Genomic DNA, 23,108 nt, shown 5'->3' with positions numbered 1-23,108 from the left:
CACCTCGAAGCCGGCGGGAGCCTGTCCCTCCTGGCCTGGGAAGGAGCTGGTCGTGCCCAGGAAGCCGAACATCTTGTCCACCATGTCCGAGTCGTTCACCGGCTCCAGGCGAGCCTTCTCCATCTGCTCCACCATCTCCTTCTTCTTGCGAGCCTCCTCCTTCTCCTTCTTCTCCCGCTCGGCGTCCTCCTTGGCCAGCTGGGCCAGACGCTCCTGGGAAATTGAATTTTACATGACAGAGAGTCAGGAGCTCTTTTAATTTCACATCCACACTTTGGCCACTTTTTGGCGCTGCTGTTTTGGCCTAGGTGCACTTGGTTGATTGCAATGTTTGTGTTTTATCAAAACATTATCATCTCTTTAATTTTGAGAAATTAGCATATTTACCAAAAAAACAAACAAACAAGACCGTTAGTAAAACGAGTGCCAGTACATGCACTGCATTTTCCATTTTGAGTGCAGAATTTGGAGCGAAACCTGCTGGATCACTTTATGGCAGAGCAGACGGAGCTAAAACGTGGATTTCTGGCAGTTTTGGCAGATGGTGGTCGGAGTTAAAGGCAGATGGAAAAATGCACAAGGCCTGATGGGAAATGTGGTCTTAATTAACACCAATAATATTAACAATATGAACACCACCGGCACGACAAAACCAAGCTGTCAACTGGAAAACAAAGAGCAGAGGCAGTAAAACAAATGTCAGTAAGATAAAAGATGGAGATAAAACACATTAAAATAGGATAAGAAACATTACGATAAACAGAAACAATGGAAGACAAAGGAGGACATCAAAACAATAAAACGTGTAAATGCACAGAATAAATGAATAAAACAAAGGAAATCTGACAGTTAAAAGCAATATGGAATAAATATGTTTTCAACTGTGGTTTAAAAATGTTCACAGAACCTGTTGTAGCGCTTTTAGCCTCGGGTGGGGAGTTTCATAGTTTTGGTGCTAAGTTAATAAAGGCTGAGCTGCTGATTTTCTAATTTGTGCGAAAGTTTGCATTTAAAAAAAAAAAAAAAAAAAAAAAAAAGGCCGTGAAAGATTAAAAAACAGCCAAGAATCAGTGATGTAGGCCGGTCCCAAACCACTGAGAGCCTGGAAACAAGGAAAAGCAGTTTGAAATTGATCCTGAAGGACACAGAGAGCCAGTGCAGGCCGGCTGAAACTGGGGCGGCATGCTCTCTCTTTCTTGTTCTAGTAAAGCCTTGACTGCTTTAAGACATAAATCATAAACGCCTGAAAACTTGTGCTGCACCGTCCTGTAGGGGTTAAACGTTCAGGCGTGTTGCTCCTCCGGCCTCCACCCAGCCGGGCCTCACCCAGCCGGGCCTCACCCAGCCGGGCCTCAGCCAGCCGGGCCTCACCCAGCCGGGCCTCAGCCAGCCGGGCCTCAGCCAGCCGGGCCTCACCCAGCCGGGCCTCACCCAGCCGGGCCTCACCCAGCCGGGCCTCAGCCAGCCGGGCCTCACCCAGCCGGGCCTCACCCAGCCGGGCCTCACCCAGCCGGGCCTCAGCCAGCCGGGCCTCACCCAGCTGGGCCTCACCCAGCCGGGCCTCAGCCAGAGACGTGGCCGCATACGTTCTGAGCCACTTCACTGACCGGGTGTGGACAGAAGTGCAACGTGTCGAAACGTTTCAGCCCCTAGAGGGCAGCACAGCAGAGGTTTTCTGCTGGTGCTGAGTCACTCTTTCATTTAAAAAAAAAAGCATAAAAACGAGGCTGTATCGAATACGGAGTCCCACCTGGTGTTTGCGCTCAGCCTCGGCCTTCGCTCTCTTCGCCGACATCTGGTTCCTCAGCTTGGCCTCCTCAGCCAGACGCATCTTCTCGGCCTCGAGCCTCCTGCAGTACTGAGGGCAGAGAGCAGGACAGAAGGGGTCAGCACCGTCCCGTTACAGAACACACACAGGTTCAAGCCCAGCAGCTGTTTGTCCTGCTGGAGTGTGGCTGAGTAAAAACACGGACACGCTGGTGAAGCTCCTCAGCTCTTCAAAGTGAACTGGCATTCACGTGCACTAAGATGTGATGCTGTAGGTATACTTTCACAATATCTGTTATTAGAGAAATAAAACATTTTAGATAGGTGTAGTTCAATATGTTTACTCAAATACACTTCATGTCTGAAACACTTATTTAAGAGCTGGGGAACAGGAAGATATGCTTAGCTCATGATATGCTATAATATGTGATATGGACTTTTGGATTTGATAAAGCCACTGTGCAGTGTAACAGATAAAATGTCACTGAGTGTGTGTGACTGTGCAAAACTGAGTCTTAGAGCTTTCTAACAATGCCTGTCGCTTGCCTCTGTACAATGTAATCAGTTTGAAGACATTTTCATTACCAAGTGCAAACAAAGTCATGTGAGCCGAGGGCTTGTGAAGCTGTGACGGGCCAGCCGTCTCACAGAGTAATGATTGTTCTGCCCTGTGGTACGTACTGTCACATTTTGTATTTGGGATATTCAGAACTTCAATACCTTGTCCCATCCCTGTGAGGAGCGAGGTGCTTTACAAAAGACAGTAAAACACTTTGTAGTGACATACATCACAAAGAAAAAGAACTTTAAAGTGGGTCTATATGGATATATGTATGGGTATATGTAGGAAAAGTGCAAATGATGACAGAAGATGACAGAATATAAATGCACTTAAGAAATAAGTGTTAGAGTTAGAGTGCAAGTGTTCATGTGCACTTAAAGGACATGACAAGATTAAGATACACAGAGGGAAACAGCTCAAAGACAAGGGGAGGGACTGCCAGCTGCTGGACTGAGAGGTGGGAGGTCAAAGGTCGGAGTTGATTAAAAAAAAAAAGCCCGGTGTGTGACGGTGCTGCAGAGGAAAAAGAGGAGCGATGTGGCTGTGCAGCTCAGAGCAGGGGAGGAAACTGAAAAGGTTTGGCAGCGACAGAGAAGATAGTGTGTGTGTGTGTGTGTGTGTGTGTGTGTGTCTACCTCCCCCTTCAGCCTCTTGTACAGCCTGCGTGCGATCATGCCTCTGGTGTAGGCCTGGATGGTGATCACCGCCCACAGCCGGTGTCTGAAGGCTCGGCGGACCAGGCAGCCGCGGCAGCGAGCCTGGAAGCGCGTGATTCGCTGACGGGCCACGTGGTAAGTCACGTACAACTTCCTGGATCGAACCAGGGCCTGGAGGCGGGAGAAGCCCGCTCTCATCTGGAGGAGAGAGAGAGAGGGAAAAAAAAGAGGGAGGAGGGGGATTTATTTTGTGTGCTGTATGTATGTGCTGTAACATCACGTTTTTCTGCTGTGAAGACATTGTGTTACCATGTTTCCATCTGTCTCAGGTTGCACAATATAAATATTACATGTGTCTATAAAAATGACAACATTCTGCAGCTTTCGGTGTCTGGAACCTCCTCAAACACCAGTGCATAAACTTTCAAAAATGCACAGGTGTCAAGCCAAAAACAAGGTGGTTTCTCTTTTACATTCTGGACAAACAGGCTTTTGTTCCCAGCTATGCTAGAATTCATACTTCTCTTTGCGTTTTATTCATATAGTTTTACCCAATATGTTTACATAACCCCCAGTTCCTCCATTATTTTTATAAACTATTTTCTTATCATATCCTGTTTTTAGTTTTTGCTGCAGTTGCCCAGTTTCACACCAGGGACACTTAAAGTTTAATCTGATCTTCATTTATTTAAAATAATCTCCACTGACAAACTCTCTTTGCAGCTCAAACTTATTTTGACCTAATTTATGATCGGTTTCTGCATTTAAATCATTGGGCTTTTATTTTTTGCTTCATGTAACTGCAGCTAACTGTGCTCAGAATGCGAGGTGCACGGCGATTTGACCGGCTGCCTCGCTCTCTGGCCTCATCAGCTGGTGTCCGTCCCCGTGGTTTTCCTATGATCTGCTGACTTGTTCTGTTCTCATCTGAAACTCTCTCTGCAAACTGACAGTAAAGAGTTCAACGCTGAACTTTATTTTGAAACCCCGACATGGAGATGCTACTCACAGCTCCGTAGTTCTTCCTGCAGTGGTATCCCCTCCACGTCTTCTGGATCAACATGGCCGACTTCCTCAGCTTCAGGAAGTTGGATCTGAAGGCAGGAAACCGGACAGAGGACCTCTCTCGTGTCATCATTCTGCTCTTCTTTCTCACAGCATCAGCTATTCCTCAACAACAAAGACTGCCACGGGAAAGTGTCTTGACTGTTTTATTTATTTATTTATTTTGGGTGACTTTACTGTCAAAGGCTACAACTCAAATTAGGAAACAGATTGATTTTTGCAATATTTAGACATTTATCTTTAGGATAGTTGAAGCAACATTAAATGTGTTGCTCCCTGTGACATGACATAATCCTAATTCTAATCTTATTTTCTTTTCCTGACCAAAACATCTGACAGAGCTGGGCAATCAGGAACGAAGAGGTCTTCTTGTTTTTTGTTTTTTTTTAAGCATTTTTTTTTTTTTTTTAGCATTCTTGCTTTATTTGACAGGCACAGTGGAGAGAGACCCGTCTCGTTTTGACCTGAGGCAGTAGCACCCACCTCGGCCAACACGTGTCTAAAAATGCTGGACAACAGCAGTGAGATGCATCATGTTCCTGAGTTTCATCAAAATCTGCGACGTCTGAGATAATCCATGAAACACGTACGAACCAGTAAACAAACACTGTAGCGCCCCTCTAAGGCCAATAAGCAGAATTTATCAAACAGCGGAGTGGAGCGATGTGATGCATCATTCCCTTAAGCGCTGATCTGCAGCATCTGAGATACTGCGTCACTATAAAGACAAAAGGCAAAAGTTGCTGCATCCTTCTCAGGCAATGCGCATTTTTTAATCGAAATCTGCCCACTGGTGTCCAAGTTATTGTGCTTGACAGATGAAGAAAAAAAAAAAAACAAATGGCCAGCAGTCCCTTCCCTGATTTCACTGCAGGAGACAATCAATCAAACGCAAATGTCTCCATGCAAACTCTTCACCCCAGCAGCTTCATTTTTATCATACTACTGATGGGTTTCATCAACAAATGCCCCATTATTATTCCTGGGCTCCCAGTGTTTTTAGTCTCACCTGTCCTTGAAACCTCGCACCACCTTCTGGATGAGGATGACCTTGTCAGTGATGGCTTTGTCTCTCTCGATCTCCAGCAGCATGTCGTGGTGATCCTGCACAACACAGGGATGCAAAATTAGGCTTCGCTCTGGAGAGATGTAGTGAAATGAGGCCTGTCCTATATTGTTCTCTGTTGTATAGAACAGCAAATTCACACGCTGATTTTTGCCCGCAGGGTCAAGCCTGCTGGACTGAACTTGGTATTGCTGGAGAAGAAACACGGGGAGGTGATATTGAGGAGAACTGCTGGGAGGCAGAACAGTAAAAAAAACTTCATTATCCCACAAAGGGAAAATGGTTCTATAGAAAATCAATGCACAGTGTACAGGAGATGCATGCAGGGTGAGCAAATGGAGGCGGCGAGGTGTGCAGTTTTTGATAAACTCAAACAGGGAGTGCAGCGATTGGATAATTGAGATTTTGTCTCAATTATTGCGGGGGATGCAGAGCTTGAGTTGTGTGTAATTATCTGTGGTGGTGAAGGAGGAGTTCACCTTTTCTTTCTGCCCTCAAAATGGGAGAACTCATGCATTAACAGCGGCCTGCCAGTTTGGACAGGAACAGAGCCGCTAAAGCCGTAAGGCAGCCGCTGATCTGCCAGGCTGGTTTGTGTACAAAGCGCCGCGTTCCACTGCAAACTCTGATATCCAGAGCAAACTGTGGCCAGCAGACGGCCGGACAGGGCCGCCAGCAGCAAGGAGCTCGTGCTCACAGATTTTCCACCTGCCTTTTTTTTTACACATTCCACAAAGCACAGAAAGTGACTGATCCATAACCAAAGCGTTTCTGTCTGCCCAGATAACTGCCAGTGACTGAAATTATTCCCCGAGGAGGGAAATTGATGGGGGAGCTGTGGGACTGAGCGTGCTCTGCTGAGAGGGGAGCACAGACTGCAAGCACAATGTAAAAATCAGCATTTCAGGACTACAAGGACTTCTCATCCTGAGGGAAATACAGAGGAAAATCGACAGAGGAGTAATTTTCCTGCACTGTTTACCCTCCACACTCTGATCCGGACAGCAGCCCTCCCCTCTTACTGACATGATGTGAAAAGAGCAGGACCCCCGAAAAGTCCTTCTCTTTGACCCGCCGATCCCTTTTTTCTCCCTGATCTGTCCATTTCCTGCGGGGGAAGTGTGGGTGCTGCCCCCGCTTTCACCCCCCCGCCGACTCTACTTCCTGTGCTACTTCCTGTCCAGCTGAGTGTTTCAGTCTGATAGAGGTTTGCTCTTAAAAGCAGATCCTCAGTGCAGCTCAGCGAAGCCGCCGAGTGCATAAGACAGAGCCTGGCTGCAGCAGAGAGGAGCGTCCCTGCTCATTCACCTGTCCTCTCAGGTGTTGAGCACACAGGAAGTGTGTGTCCTGAGTGACACCGAGCAGCTGCTGCATCCACACAAACCTGGGCTTCCTAAGGAAGAGACATTCACCCCACATGACTCCTGGGTAATGAGGAAGTCAGAATTTAAACAGTTAACTCTCACTGTCATCTGGGGCCGCCACGCGACGCGAAGCTGCCGTGTGCAGCTTTGTCGCTGTGGCAACCGTTTAGATTGCTGAATCTGTGCCAAATGATGATTTCATTCAATTTCTAGACTCATGGAATGAAGTGTCGCCGTGGCAACCAGCGAACGGATGTGCCTAGCTGGCGACCTCTGACCTCAGAGCAACGCCTGCCCTCGCACAGGGCGGGAAACCAAAACACACACACAAACACACACACACACACACACACACACAGCTACACAAACACTGGATGGAAACTAAACACTGTCAATTTCTCTCATACAATCACACACACACACACACACACACACACACAGGAGGGTGGGAAAGCAAAACACAGTGTCCTTCCTCTCAGCAGACCTGTGCGTGTGAACTGGAAACAATCACATGTGGGCATCAGAGCGGCGGTGACGCTGGACTGAGATCAGTTTCAGTTTATCGTCACTGATGATCACGGCCATGCTCTGCTCGGATTAGACAGATGATATGCAGCTTGTTAATAATATGTGGACAACACATGAAAAACGTTCTCCTGGGATGTCAGCGATCCACAGCAGATCTGACTGCACCCTGCAGGGTAAAACACAAGGCGATGCTGCGTGGCGGCAGCAAGAAGGAGCTGTGAGGAAACTTTGCCTCTCAGTTTCAACAAATCCTGTGAAGTGACATCAGTGATTTACACACAGCAACTCACTTCCTGTGAGCAGAGTAGTGACACACAGGCTCAATCTGCAACAGGGCTGCTGAACCAGATTTTAAAGGCAGTAAATGCAGATGGGCCAGATGTTTTCAGCAACCTGTTAAAATCCCTTTTATTAGCTTTTGGTAATGACATTTTTTCAAAACACAAATGAATGTCGTGATCAATGAATGTTAGCGTTTCCACTTATTATTATTATTATTACTATTATTTGTTTTTCGTTTATTTTCTTTTTTCTTTTACACATTTATTTGTTTATTTAGTTTAGTTTAGTTATTTTAATTTATTTATTATTATTATTATTATTATTACTACTACTACTACTACTACTAATAATAATAATAATAGAGCCTAATAATAATAATAATAATAAATTAAATAAATTAAAATAAATAAACTATTAATATTAATATTAATAATAATAATAATAATTTTTCCAGTCAGTGGCCGCCCTTATTGGTCCAGGTGTTTCAAATCAAGTTATGATGATGTTAGATGATGGTGGAACCTGATTTGTGGATGTGGGTTAACCAGCCTATTTAGGGTTGTCTCTCTCATTGTTTGGTAAGATAACCTGATGAAGGTCTGTGTACCGAAACGTTGTTATTAAAGTTCTCTTTTCACAAATGAGGCGAGCAGGGTGCAGGAGTCTTTGTTCTGAAGCTGTTCCACTTTTGAAATAAACAAATATTTTTTCACATATCTGACCCGGGCACAAAGTGCAGACACAGAATAAACAAGAGCACGAATTCACACTCATTGCAATTTAAACACACTGGTTTGGTGTTGGGAGATGGCAGTAAAGTAAAGTGTGTGTCGGTCCAGGCAGGGTTCGATCATTATTATCCTCACTAAGGGTCACTTAGTGTTTCTGTTAGTGAGGATGTGGTGCTTTTAACATCTTAGTTTGTCGTCACCACTGTGGAAGGAGACAAAAGCTGAGGAAAACTGAAGTATCGGTGCCATGTTTCAGCTGCAGTTCGTGCAGGCAGCAGTTTATTTCCTTCACTTTATCATCTTTTTACTATTTGAAAAAAAATCTTATTTGCCATCTGACACAGACCATCAGAGTGTAAATGCAAAATGAGGCACCCTGACCTCAAACCACTGGGCATCAGGTTGATCTGCTTACAAAAATCCAAGCTGACTGAGTTTTATGATGAGTCTTGATGTGTTGTGTTAAGAGCTCAGAGCCTGTGATTCGCTCTGAGGGTGCAATCTGTGTTTTCATCCAAAAATGTAGTGTGTGATCCTTAAAAATACAATGTGCCTCCACAATAGTGAGAACAATCCCAATTTTTTAAAAAAATGATCTACACGAGCTGATAAAGTGTGGTGCGGTGGCTCTTGGGTGAAAAAGCTGACTTCATGGCTCTGCTCTCTCTGCCGGCATGCCTTTGATGTCTGAATAACCAGAGTCATGCAAAAATAATGTGAGTCCCAGTTTGGTCGCATGAATGATGGATTTCAAGATTTGCTGGAAGTCAAAGATGCTGAGTGCAGGATTTTCTCCTGAATTTATCTCAGTGACATTAGACGTGAAGCAAAGTTAGCAAAAGGAAACAAAAAAGGCCGAGGGCGACGTCACACATGGTGAACCTGCACGGTGATTTGTGATTTCATTTCCCTTCATCTCTTCTAGTAGGAGTCGAGGTACTGCTGATAATGCCTAAATAATTCCACAGTGTTATAATTTAATACCATAAACCATCCCCAGGTCTCTAATTTACATTAATGCTGTCTCATCTTTAAAGCTGAAAATTTTGCGGTATCGCCCTTTAATGAAGAATCACCTTGAGGAAGATCTTGGTCTTTCCCATCTGCCAGTCGTCGTCTCTGCCCAGCACCGCCTCGGCAATCCTCTGGCACGTCCCCTCAGGTCCTCCTGACGGGAGAGAGACAGAAACACAGTGAGACAGACAGACAGAGAGAGAGAGAGAGAGAGAGAGAGAGGAGGGAGAGTAAAGCTGTCATATTGCATTCTTGTCTAAAACAATGTGGTTGACACATTCTGGTGCACTCTCATACACACACACACACACACTGGTGGAGAGAGAGCGAGGGAGGGAAACACAACAACATGTGGAGGTCCAATAAAAACAGACAGGATTCTGGGAAACAAAACATGATGAGCTCGCACAGTATCTGTGTCCTGCAGCCGCTTCGGAGAAAAAAAAACTGCTCATTGAATCCAGAATCATTAAATACTATCACTAACACACACACACACATCGAGCAGACCTGTTTGTATGCCGGTTTGACGCCCGGCATGAGGACTCGGTAGCGGTCGACGAACTCGACGAAGGTGTAGCGGATCGGGTATCCGGCCCGGCGGATCCGGATGGTCTCCATCATGCCGGAGTACCTGAGCTGGCGCACACACAGCTCCCTGTCAAACAGCTGCAGAGAGCAGGGAGAGAACACACTGTGATGAGGGGGCCCTGCTGCGAGGCCCCTGCTCACGCTGCGCTTCACCATCCACATCCATCACATCTCACTTTGCTCCAGCTTCCTCCTGTCCTTTCCTCCTCCTCACAGCTATATCCCTCGCTCTCTCTGTCTTCCCAGCGTTCCCGTCCCTCCTATTCACAGTCTTTCTTGGGGTTGTTTTATTACCCAATGAAGATCTCACCACAGAAACAAACAAAAAGTGATGATGATGTTGGGGAAACACTGGGACGTTACTAACCCTAACATGTCCCAGTGAAGCCCACACACACCTGTAGATCACCTGAGACACATGTTAAAAGGGTCTAATGTGTTTCGGAGCTCTTTCTGTTCCCTGTGCGATGAAATCCACAAGGAATTTCCTTTTTTAAAGTTGTTTTTTAATCCAATGAGCATGAGCTGGAATACAGAGCAGAGACTTTATTACAGCAGCCTTGTGTCTTGTGGTGTGTGTGTGGTGTTTCTTGTGTGGTGTGTTTGTCGTCAACTGTTATTTGCTCTGGATGAAGATGCCAACAGGTGATGCAGGGTAAACAAAATGGGCAACACAGCCTCGTACAAATGACGTTCCCATACAACTGAAGTGCATTCTCAAGTGACACACATAAAGCACATTTCACTGATTCTTGGGAATTTGGATAAAACAGGTTTTAATTTTGAAAAAAAAAAAAAAAAAAAGAGTTAAATTACAAAATCTGAAGGTATATCTGTGTGTGTGTTCCCCCCCTGTTGCTACCTGCATCAGACCTCTTCTTAAAAAGTATACATTTATTCCATAATCTAATCTAATATATTTATACAAAAGTGACGGTGTTGACAATTTATGGTTGTGACAGTAGCAGTGTCCAAAAATATGAAGAGATTTAAGAGAAAATAGCAAACTTCCAGGAGCCTGAGCGGTCTTGAAGCATGCAGTAGAGCTGAAGGTTTGAAAAGGGCTCCTCAGGAATGGAATTGACCTTGTAGTTTTTTTATTATTATTTTTTAAATAAATATCTGATGGTGGTGAATATGTGGGACACATTTTGAGCAACCACAAAATAATAGTAAATATTGTTCAAAACCCATCGTTTGTAGTTTTTAATATATATTATGATGTACTCCTTCATGTGGTAAAGATATTATTCAATGAAATTATTACTTTTTGTTGTTTTAATCAAGTTGAAATGATTATCTCCTATCCGAGGACAACTGGTTTTGTAGGCCATGGGCCAACATGTAATCATTAAATTAATACAAATTAAAAATAAACCTATAAAAGAACCTTACAAATGTGCAAAGGACCCCCTGATTATACCCTTGATTCTTTTTATTCATTAAAATGTTGTAAATTTCCAACAGAAATAGCATTTTTCTCAGTGGGACGTGATTTATCCAAATTCCCAAGAATCAGTGATTTGGTTAAGGTCAGTATCAATATATCTTTATTTGTCCCCAATGGGGCAATTAGTTTCGCAACAGGTTTGGCAATTTTAGGTTTGTCTCGCCTCAACAAAGCTGCCCTGCTTCATAATGTACTGTAACATAACAATGATTACAAATGTGCAAACAAACATAATGCACAACAAAATGCTTTTTCCTCAAAATGTAATTGAGAGCACAGTTTAGGTGTGTGGGAATTTTTCAGAGATGGGGCTGAGCTCCAGTCAGAGCTCCTCACATGGCAAATGAAGATAAATCAAATCACCAACTATATTTACATACAAATATTATTTACAGATTATCCCCTCCTTTACAAGAGCACTTTCCCCACTGAACAAGAGCACTTTCCCCACAGAAAAGATCTGTCTGTGCCTGTATCAGTCCCAGTGGACTTGATGGATATTATGACTTTGTGGTCTGATGGATACTATGAGTCTCTATCAAAGAAATGTTCTGTAAATATGAGCCTTTAAAACACTCAGGTAGACTGAGTGGAGGAGGGTTTACTCTCACAATGAACCACTGCTGCTTAACAGCTCAGATACTGATAAGAAGTAAATCCACCGTGTGTTTATTCAAATAAAAGCCTGGCCTTTGATGGAGCCGCTGCTTTAATGACAAGCTGCTGTTCCTCTGTTTTAATTTATTGTTTTATTTGATTTTTCTGAGATATCAGATTTTGTAGCTATTTTTTCAATATAATCAGCCACTAAACTTGTCCTCACGGTGCAAAACTGAGGCAAGTTCACCCTTAACTGCACCTCTGACTAGCTATTCTATTCTAGTCTATTCTATTCTACTCTACTCTATTCTAGTCTAGTGTGTGGTGTGTGCAGGCAAACAGACTCACCATGGGTTTCTTGTACTCGTTGGGTTTGATGCAGCGCACGAAGAAAGGCTGACAGACGCTCAGCGTTCTCATCAACAGCTCCAGAGAGCGTTTAAACTGACTGCTCAGGGTGGGAGAGCGCTTCCTGGTCTCCGCCCCCTGCACACACACACACACACACACACACACACACACAAACACACACACAGTGAAAAAAGTCAGGGTCAGTAACAATGAGGATTCTTTTTTCTCTTCCTGGGAACTGACACTTTGTCTCTCTCTCTCTCTCTCCCTCTCTCTCTCTCTAGTTAAAAACACAGTTGGTGTAAAAACCATGTCAAGGTTAGAGCTGTTTAGAAGTCTTGCCAGCTCAGAACCTCTTATCAAAGCAGTCGTCGTTCTCAGAAACAGCTGCTTTGTCCGGTCAGACACCGAAAACAGCCGAGCAAAAGATTTTATTTTAAGACCACTGACATGTGATGTGTGCCACGGCGTATAGGGACCACTGTCGGGAGAGAAAAGTTATGGAGCCAGAGGAGGGGGGTAATATTCCAAGAAAAAACTCATAGATTTATGAGAAAAAAACATCAAAAGTAACAAATTTATTAAAAAAAAAAAAAAAAATCTCTTATTTCTAATTTCTAATTCACTGCAGTGGACCTAATACACTGTCATAGATGTGGGGTTCAATGTAAATAAAAAAAATCTAAAATTAAATTAATAAAAAAAATATACCATATAAATTTCTGGTTCCCGCTCTGAGTCAAATATAAAATTCCTGATGTTTTCATGACTAATGTTGAATTTCCGTGACCATGTGATCAATGTAACATGATGTTTTGTTTCTCTGACCAAAATTTTAAACACACTTCAGATTCAGAGATCTTATTAAATTTTATTATTCTGTTTTATTCTCTTTTATTTTATTGTGAAGATGACATGAACACAATGGGAAATAATATATATATATATATATATATATATATATATTTTTTTTTTTTTTTTTTTTTTTTTTTTTTTTTTTTAAATGAAGGTGATAACATTCCATGGCACTGCATCATTTATCCAAAAAACTCAGTAAATTCAAAACGGGGACCCTGAAATGTTCTCTGGCAGTGACCGAGAGGGCTGGAGGCTGGGAGGCGAGACGATGCAGAACAAAGACTGAGATCTGAGAAAAAAAAATCTATCAGAATTCTGACTTTTTTTCCTCATAAATCTCAATTCTGACTTTAATCTCAAAATTCAGACTTCTGAGATTATATTATGTATACATTATGTACACATTAAAATAATAAATGACAACAGGCTCTATTTTAAATTAGTACAATTTGTTAAAGGCACCTCACCTTTAAAAACCTTTGCTAACAGGAATTATCAGCCTTGATGTAATCCCTGACAAATCAGCCTGCTGGGCTCAAACAGTGTATTTTAAAAGATAAACACCATTTCATCTAAATGAACACTAAACCCTGAGATGTAATGGGCTTAGATGTGGTGCTGCGTGAGAGCAGGTGAGGAGGAGGGACTACAGGGATGAGCAAATGGCAGGATGATGGGATTATTTGCTTAATCTCTCGTTCCTTTGTGTTTTTTTTTATTACCTTGGGAAGTGTGGCAGCAGGCAGACCCACTGTACTACCAGGAGCGTAGCCACACAGAAACTGGCAAGAAGCAGCAGCACAAACACACACACACACACATGCAAGAGTTGGTATGCACACACACACACACACACAGTCACACCCAGAGGAAAGACAGAGAGTAATGTTAGCGGAGCCAGACATTACTGAGAGGCATGCCAGGGAAGGAAAGTCATGCAACTTTTTTTTTTTTTTTTTTTTTTTTTAAAGACTCAGACAGAAAGATCACAAAGACATGGGGCTCGGTGCATTTCTGCATTTCTGCCTATTTAACTCTCTGGCTGGCTGTGTACTTTATTTTTTCACATTATGTATGAGGGCTGTGCTTGGCAGGTTACAAAGCAAAGGTATGTCATCCCTGGTAATGTAACACAGTCAAATGTTGGGTTTTTTTTTTAGTTGCTTATGTAATTCTATGCAATTTCACCAAACGTTACATCAATACATGAGCGGAGGTTTAAACTCGACATAAACTGTCAAAAAGAGATTCTCCCTGAGGGGCTGTGTTGATATAAACTGAGAAATCTTCAAGATCAATATGTGTGCGTGTGCATGTGTGTGTGTGTGTGTGCGTGCGTGCGTGCGCATGTCTGTGTCTGTTACCATGGCGACGTCTGCCTGGAAGATCTGCTTGATGAACTTGTTCTTGGAGGAGTGGACCAGCTGGATGATGTCACCATACAGGGTGTCTCTGTTCTTCTCCAGGAAGCCTGCATGACACACACACACACACACACACACACGCACACACACACACACACACACACACACACACACACACACACACACACACACACACACACACACACACACACACACACACAGAGTTTCCAAAGCTGGTTTAATGAGTTTTTCCTGTTTGTGGCACTGCAGTGTGAGTGGCTGGAGAGCCTCTGACCTCGGGTTTCGTAGTAAACCACCCCAGCAAAGTGCTGGATGCCGAACTGCGTCTCGTAGCTGTTCTTTGGAGGGATGTAGTTTGTGTTGAGTTTGTGCTGCGAGTTCAGCTTGTTCAGCATGGTGGTGTCTGTGCCCTGGACGAGAGGGACACACACACAGAGAACAACATTAAACAGCTGTGTTTTCCTGACCACAGACACTGTGTAGAGTCTGATGACAGCATCAGCTGTGTCATGAGAATCTACACACACCAACATGAGCTCCAGCCCTGCCGCCCCGCCGCCCCGCCGCCCCGCCGCCCCGCCGCCCGGTGGCAGCTGAGCAGGTGTGGGCTTGGCTACTGCTTGGATGGGAGACCTCCCAGGGAAGCTCCAGGTGCTGCTGGAAGTGGTGTTAGTGGGCCAGTAGGTGGCGTTCTCCCCTCCGGTCCTGACAAAGCCTCCAAGCCCACTGCAGCGCCAGGACACTGGGCTGTGTTTGAGATGCAACGTTAAAAACCAAGGTCCTGACTCACCCCGGGCAGTGAGAACCCCATGGCACTTACCACAGAGAGGAGGGGGTTCCCCTGGGTCCTGACTAAATTCCCTGCCTGTTCTGTGTCAATTCCTGATTTGGGCCAGGTTCAGAATCAAATTTAGAAATTATGTTCAGCGTTATTTTAGTGAAGAATGATGGACCTGCTGTCAATTCTGGGCAACTTCCTCTATAGTGCTGGAGTTTACGTGATGATGCTGAAGGCAACACGTGAACTATCTCAGGCAGCAAATGGAACCTAGTGACGGAGGACAAGCCAAATGTGGGGCTCAGGTTAGGGTTTGGACACAAAAAAAGATGCCTGTCAGGTTGGGGTCGTGGGGGCTTTTACATTATGATGTAACAGAGGCAGAGGCTCAGTGGTCAGACGGTTTGAGCACCATGGGAAATAAAAGAAGATATGATTGGTATCCTCAACAACAAATGCAGTATAGTACATTTCCTGAACATCTGACATTATTCAAAGACTTTCATTCAGCGCTCCACCTTGGGGAACTTGCTCTCCTCGTCGATGAGGGAGATGATGTTCATGGGTTTGATGGCGATCATGTCCAGGGCGTCCTGGTTGTCGGTAAACTCGATGTGCTGCCAGTTGATGTTTTCCAGGTTGTACTCCTCCTGCTCCAGCTTGAAGACGTGACGCACGAAGAACTGCTGCAGGTTCTCGTTGGCAAAGTTGATGCACAGCTGCTCGAAACTGCAGGAGAGAAGGGAAAACAACCTGATGACGAGAAATACATAGACGAGATGGAACAAATGACCAGAAATTGACATGACATGAGGAAACGCCAGGAGTTTTACTTCAAGGCGATGCGTGTCAAAATTAGAGACGAGACACTACAGGAAATGATGACCAGGATGATCAATGGTAACGGCTTCATCCCAGGTTGATGCACGGCTGCTGAAACAATAAGAAATCAGTATGACAGAAAAATGCAAAGAGGTTCATTCAAAACTGATGCACCGTATCTCAAAACTAGAAGAGGTGCAGGAAATGAACAGAGAGAGATGATGGGAAATATAAAGAGTCTCATTCCAATCTGACACACTGCTGCTGCGAAACAAACAGAGACAGAGGGAAAAGACAAGCAGACAACCTGATAAGGAGAAACATCAGCAACACCTTCCAACATGGCTCCTCCCTCCTGAAATGAACTGAGCCAGTGTGTTCTCTGGGAGGCTGACATGCTAAGCCCTTACTGCCTGAATTTATTTACAATTATCTACACAAATAAATTGTAACTTGTGTTTTTGCCTTCAAGCAGATGCTAAACTAAATTATTGGTGGCAGAGTGCTTCCAATACAATTCTTGGTATGTGTGAAATATGCATCAACAGCATCAGTGGAATACATACACCACCTCTGCTGCATTAAGACTGGAAGTGGTTTGAGGTGAATTCACGACAATAGTCTACAAGGGGTTAACCCTATAAAGCCATTTGTATCATATATGATACACATTTTCAGTTCTGTTTTTCATTTTCAGTTTAATCAATACTTGACCAAAATACTGTTATATACCTTTGAACACTTCCCCTGTTCACCCTGGACCATACCATTGGCACTTCAAGTACATATCATATATCATACACCAGAAAGGTCAGGTAATAACATATTTTTTGAATTTCTTTTTTATATATATATATTTTGTTATAGGACTAAATAAAGGGTTCAATTTTAAAAAATTGGAATTTTCTGCCAATTCTTTCATAGTTCAGGCTTTATAGGGTTAATGGGCATTTTACACACAGCTGGTCAGCATTTTGATGTAGGTCAGAAGTTAAAACCATCTATTTTTTCCAGACAGCAGTACAAGCATGTATCTGTTGGAAACAAAGCAGCCAATCAATTATTAATTTATTTATTTAGAGAGGACAGTGCACATTAGTTAACATTGCTGTAAATGTGCCAGTGTTAGCCAGAGGCTAGTTTACAACCGCAGTCCTCCAGCATGATGTTAAAGAACCATTTACCCTTTATCAGGCAAGTGACTATTTTTGGTAATTTCAAAAATTTTACATATCAGGCCCATCCCCTGTCTCAGGCAGTTCAATAATCATTTGGTCTTCACCCAGCCAATCAGCAAAGATCGCTCTACATCCCAGGTCACATGATTGTGGCTTTTGACCAATCTCATTGGCTTTGATTTTCTACAGGGAAATGAACATTTTAGAAATTTTTTTATAAAAGTAATAAAGTCATGTCATGTTCACTAATAACAGTCTAGGGTTGTTTTTTGAATTTCAAAGTATTTCAATGAGTGCCTTATAAAGGGTTAAAATATACAGTGGAATGGGTCGGGCTTTTGAGGAACATCTTATTTCTCATTTTATTCTCTTTCACTGGTTTGGAAGTAAGGCAACAACAAGCAGTGTCCGCTTCTCATAATCCATATTTCTTTCATTTTTTGTATTCCAGTCGCACCCCAGATCCAGTACGACGTTCATCCATTTCATCCGTGCTGTCTAAATTTCAGGAAGCTTTTCAAACCTTTTCAAGATAAAGTTTTCCATGGCGAACATTTGAATTAAAATTATGTTTACAGCCCCTGAAGTGATGTGTGAAAGATATTTCAGAGTGAAGCTGACGCAGCGCTGGACGACCGTGTACGCCACCTCAGCTCTCGTCTACGTTTACTGTCCCAGGTGTGTGTGTGTGTGTGTGTGTGTGTGTGTGTTGTCCAACCTGTTGACAGTGAAGTTCTCAAAGCCGAAGATGTCCAGCAGTCCGATGGAGCGTCTGACAGCTTTGGGCTCAGTGGATGGAGGCTTGTAGATGGCAGCGTTGATCTTCTCCACGATCCACACAAACAGACGCCCGTAAATCCCCTACAAACACACACACACACACACACACACACACACACACACACACATGCACAGGTCACGTCACAGTCATCAGCACACTAATGGTGTGTATAAGGGTGGATAATTGAGCAATTGAAGAGGTTATAGTGGATAATTTCATTTAGACACATATGACCGTGTGTGTGTGTGTGTGTGTGTGTGTGTGTGTGTGTGTGTGTGTGTGTGTGTGTACCTTAACAAATGCGTCCCGTACGTCCAGAGCTTGCTCCATGCTCAGGGGAGTGGACACGGTCTCTCCTCTAGTGATCAGGGTTCGGCTGGTCAGACAGTTCATCAGATCCTTACCATCCACCTGCGCACACACGCACACACACACACACACACACAAAAGATAAAATGTAACTGTGTGTTCCCCTGTGAGCCAACAGGGGGCGCTCCCATCCTGCTCATTCAACCCCATCTCTCATTACCATTTTCAACAAGTGATTACTTAAACTAGTCGTTAGCACTGCTGTCATTAATTCATTAGTTCTCATTTAATTATTTTAATCAGGACATTATTTTTGTCATGACTGAATCATAATTAATGGATAACATGCTGACATGTAGTTAGTTAATGCTTACTTCCTGGTTAATTAGTAAACATTAATTAGTGAACTGTAAAATGTAAAGTGTTATCATTACTATTATTATTTTGAAGATTATGATCATTTTATTATTCTGAAGCTTTGACAGCACAGGGTGTCGGCAGGTGTCAGACAGGTCAATGTGATGCTTCTCAAGACCTCTTCAGGATAAATTACAACAAAATTTAATACTCATTTTTGGGAAAATCTTCTTTTTCTTAATCAAATGAGCTTGCAGGTGAGTTTAAAGGTCCTTCTGATCTCTCTGGTCTTTAACGGAGCTCAGGACAGACCGAGTCCCAGGGAATGTGAGGATTTCTCTCTGAACATGTTAAAGTGAATTGTCTGGTTTCTTACATGCATGTGAATGTAGTACATGACTGTACCAGAGTAATGTTGAACTTGAGGCTTGACAGTTCTTGACAAAAAGAGTTAACATGTGGATAAAGGGTAATTATATAACATGTTTATGTGGAAGTTAAGAGATCATAAATTCAATTTGAGACGATTTAATGAGCAATATTTACTCAATTTTAAGACTTTTGGAGACTTTCTGACACCCGACACACTGCAACTGTTTCACACCATCACTTTAACAGATCACATGAGCACATCTACACTGTCACTGTGTGTGTGTGTGTGTGTGTGTGTGTGTGTGTGTGTGTGTGTGTGTGTGTGTGTGTGTTACCTCCAGCAGTGCTGCAGCAGTAATGAGGTGAGGGCTGCGCACAACCTCACAGGCATCCAGGTTGTCGTAGGTCCGAGCTGCAGGGTCAAAGGTCAACAGGATAAGCCCCGGTCACTCACAAGGGTCATATTCTGTGTGTGTGTGTGTGTGTGTGTGTGTTTGTGTGTGTGTGCATACCTTCATATCTGAGGTTTCCCATGTGTAAAATAGCAGCGAGCAGTTTAGAAATCTCCCAGTTCTCGGTGTCTGTGAACATCAGCACCTGCAAAAGGCAAAACACTCATCAGTTCATCATTATATCCCCAAAATATGAAGGATGCAGTTTGTAAAACGAATTCATTTATTTTGTCAACTAAGCTCTTCAGGTAACTGCCATCCTATCCTATAAAAAGTGCCATAAAATGTTATTTTTGTGTCACTATTTTGTATGTGTCACTTCTTTCAAATGGCTTATATGAAATTTTGAACATTCAGTTGTAATTATGGTTCTCAACCTGGAAACAGTTGATTTTGGGGAGGTCTCCAGATCATTTATAGAATGAAAAAAAAAACTATATCACTGAAAATAATCAACTGCTGTAAATAAATAGCCTGAAAATATTATACAATATTCATCATTTGGCCATTTTACACCTGTAGCAGTGAGGAGGGACTGATGTTCCTACTGTAAAGAATACTTTGATATATACCGTATTTCACCAATTAATCGCCCGGGCGTTTAATATGCAAAATCGACTTGGACCCCGGGCGTTTAAAAGAACCAGGCGGCTATTCGCTGCAGGCCTTTATTTATTTTTGCACCAGGTCATTATCGTGATGACAGCTACTGTCCAACATATTTTCAGTTGGTCGATTTAATATTACGGAACACCCTTTTGTTCTGACGTTAGCTAGCGCTCTTATTTTGACAGAAAACGGAAGTGCCGCACTGTTATTGTGCGGCTAACTGTTTACTTCTACAAAAATAAGGTGAACAGCCTTATTTTGGGTTACCTCAATATAATGCAAATAATCGCCCCGGCGGTTATTCGGGTGGGCGTTTAATACGCAAAATGCGTGCAGACCCCAGGCGTTTATAAGAACCCGGCGGCTATTTGCGGCCGGGCGATTAATTGGTGAAATACGGTAATCAGCTCACTTTACCTTCATCGCCGAGCGGATGTTAGAATATTCTTTCATGTCGTCTCGACCGTCACACACACTGCAGTTACCCTGCAGACAGACAGACAGACAGACAGGCAGAGAGGAGGATGATGGGAAATGTAGTCAGCTTGAAAGATAAACTCAACCATCACATACTGTTTTCAAGTTTTGTTACCCGCTTTTCCTACTTTAGCCACTTGCTCTTTTTAACCCTTTGATGCATGAATTATGAAAGCCTGAGTCAAGATTTTTTTCTTATGTGTTTTTACTCTTCTTATGGCATAAACACTTTTGTGAGTCTCCAAACTTCTTTAAGGATGCAGGACTGGTATTACCATGTCATGATGCTAGTATTAATATGTTTTCAGCATCAAGAACTGACAGTCTCTGCATAAACCTCAATGGGGGGGGAGCAGCAGAGAGCATTCTAACAGCTGATATGCAATTCCACCATAGAAACCACTGCATTTAGGAGAAAATGACTTTTAAACAGCTGTCCACTGTAGTGACCGCTATGCGCCAAAGGGTTAAAATTATTTTGGGCATTCCTGCCTCAGCAGTCAGTCACAGTGGAGAGAGACGGGGCAGGGAGAGGGCTCGACATGCAGCAAAAGGCCGGACCCGAACCTGAACCCGAGCCGGTGCCACATGGTCGCCACACGCTCTACAGAGTGAGCCGCCAGGGCGTCCCCTGCTTCAGCCACTCTCACTGGCTTCATTAGCTTCATTAGCCACTAAAACTACTTGGTTGAGGTTAGGAGAAGGTCATGGTTAACATTATGAAACATTCGCTAATGGCCACCAGTATTAGCGAGAGGACATCAGCTAGCTAACGGTAGCTAAAAACAAACATGGCTGTAATGTGACACAAGATTCAAACCCCTGTTTGCATGCAGATGCAAACTCCTGTTGACTGTGAAATCCACCCCCCTCCTTTGTCTGCAGAAACGTAAAAGGCTAACATTTTTTTTGTCCATCAGCCTGCCTTATTTAGTCCTACTTCACGTAGTACCTGCATACATTTCCCAGGCTCCCACACTTTAAAGCAACATGGGAGTGAATTTGCATCTCAGCGTTGGGTTATGCATGGAAGTGGACAGAGGAGTAGTCATAGCAAGAGAGCAAGAGTATTTTTCCGGTCCAGAAGAAGCAAAAATGGTGCCTCTTGCTCAGAACCCGTTGCGTTTGGCTCTACTTCCTGAGGTCTGAGCGTCTGCTCGGTGACGGAGCGGCGACCCGTCCCGGGTGGGAGTGACAGGGCAAAATGGCCGGCTCCAGAGAGAACGCATTGCTCTGTGTATTCTGAGGGAGCGACACCAGAACCTGACATTTGATGCTTAGATCGCTGAAACAATATACACTGCCAAGCTGATTTTTTAGCAACGTCCTTTTGCTTGGAGTGACCGTCCCCTGGCTGACAGGTCACAGGCTCGATCCCTGCAACAGCCAATAGGCAATCATTGATATGTGTCCAGAGTCACTCACTATAGTCAGGTAGGTGTAGTCAGTGGCTTTGCTCAGGCCAAGCTTCTTCTTCTGCTCAGGAGTCATTCCCTTCAGCATGCAGTAGAAGATGTGGTAGTTCCTCTCATCTCGAGCCTGCAGACAGACAGATGAGTTCATGAGACTGCAGGAATTCAAACATACCATCTGATCCATTTCTACTTTTATTCGGTTGTTGTTAGATGCCACTCTTTATTTAAAAAAAAAACATAATTCCTCATTTAAAGAGAGATTAAAGACCTAAATCAGTATCTGGGGCACTGGCTCGGCTTGGTTGTAACCCACAAATATAGTCACCTCAGTGCAGTCAAACATATTTATCCCCAAGGCACAATGTTTATGGCTTTATATTTATCGCATGCTTTATACATTACAACAAAAATTTAGAGTAAAATGTCGACTTCAAAAATATGTCTGTCAGATATAAGGTGCCTGACATTTTTTCTCATAAATTTCCCTGAAAATGTGGATGTTTTCAAGCAGGAGAGACACTAGTGAAATCCTGAGAAGTGAGACTGAGAGCAGGTAGACAGGTGTGCCATCTTGTACCTGTCGACAGACTCGGGATTTCTCCAGCAGGTACTGTTCGATCTTGGCCCCCTCGATGGCTCCTCTCTTGTTGAAGTGGATGTCGATGTATTTCCCAAAACGGGACGAGTTGTCGTTGCGGATGGTTTTGGCGTTGCCGAAGGCTGCAGAGGGACGAAACACAGCGACCATGATAATGCAGCGTGGACACGTGTGTCCACACCTCGGTACAGTATGCACCCGTACATGCAATATTTATGCACTGTTGTGTCTGCACACTTTGTGTTGATGTGTCCCTGCAGTCGTGCAAGTGATTTGGTGCGTGAAGTTCCTTAACAACATCCTAGAAAATGGGCAACATCAGCTTCTACCTGACGTTGGCTCCCCAGCTGGAAGAGCCGACCAAACCTCGGAGGTTACGTCATGAAGTTACACAGCCTCCACACAGAGAGCCAGGCATTACATCCATGCAGCGGGGGTGTAACGTTGCTGTATTGTTTTTCATTGAGGTGTCGCGTTCACTTAGCACCGGGTCGGAGTGTAAATGATGCCTGCACCACACCCGTGCCACTCTACATTATTTTGTGCAGTTTTGCGCTCCAGAGCACTGCAAAAACGCGTCTTACCAAGATTATTTGTCTTATTTCAAGTCAAAAATGTCTTATTTCTAGTCAAAATATCTCATTACACTTAAAATAAGACATGATCACCTCAGAAGTAACTTGTTTTTAG

At 43.6% G+C, this 23,108-nt stretch overlaps 1 protein-coding gene across 1 annotated transcript in view; it reads right to left on the bottom strand.

Annotated features, from left to right (window-relative positions):
- The window catches only part of myo7aa (myosin VIIAa), a 67,264-nt gene that overhangs the window by 25,881 nt on the left and 18,275 nt on the right, over positions 1 to 23,108 (bottom strand). The window contains 18 exon segments of the mRNA XM_030067474.1: positions 4 to 213; positions 1,751 to 1,858; positions 2,965 to 3,183; positions 3,995 to 4,079; positions 5,060 to 5,154; positions 9,098 to 9,186; positions 9,542 to 9,704; positions 12,025 to 12,162; positions 14,250 to 14,356; positions 14,545 to 14,680; positions 15,567 to 15,777; positions 17,767 to 17,909; positions 18,121 to 18,240; positions 19,203 to 19,279; positions 19,380 to 19,464; positions 20,346 to 20,414; positions 21,831 to 21,944; positions 22,398 to 22,540. Of these exon segments, the coding sequence (XP_029923334.1) occupies positions 4 to 213; positions 1,751 to 1,858; positions 2,965 to 3,183; positions 3,995 to 4,079; positions 5,060 to 5,154; positions 9,098 to 9,186; positions 9,542 to 9,704; positions 12,025 to 12,162; positions 14,250 to 14,356; positions 14,545 to 14,680; positions 15,567 to 15,777; positions 17,767 to 17,909; positions 18,121 to 18,240; positions 19,203 to 19,279; positions 19,380 to 19,464; positions 20,346 to 20,414; positions 21,831 to 21,944; positions 22,398 to 22,540 (2,312 nt within the window).

This window comes from Myripristis murdjan, chromosome 13 (genome assembly GCF_902150065.1).
Source record: "Myripristis murdjan chromosome 13, fMyrMur1.1, whole genome shotgun sequence".
Taxonomy (NCBI): domain Eukaryota; kingdom Metazoa; phylum Chordata; class Actinopteri; order Holocentriformes; family Holocentridae; genus Myripristis; species Myripristis murdjan.
This window is presented reverse-complemented; position numbering and strand designations above follow the sequence as displayed.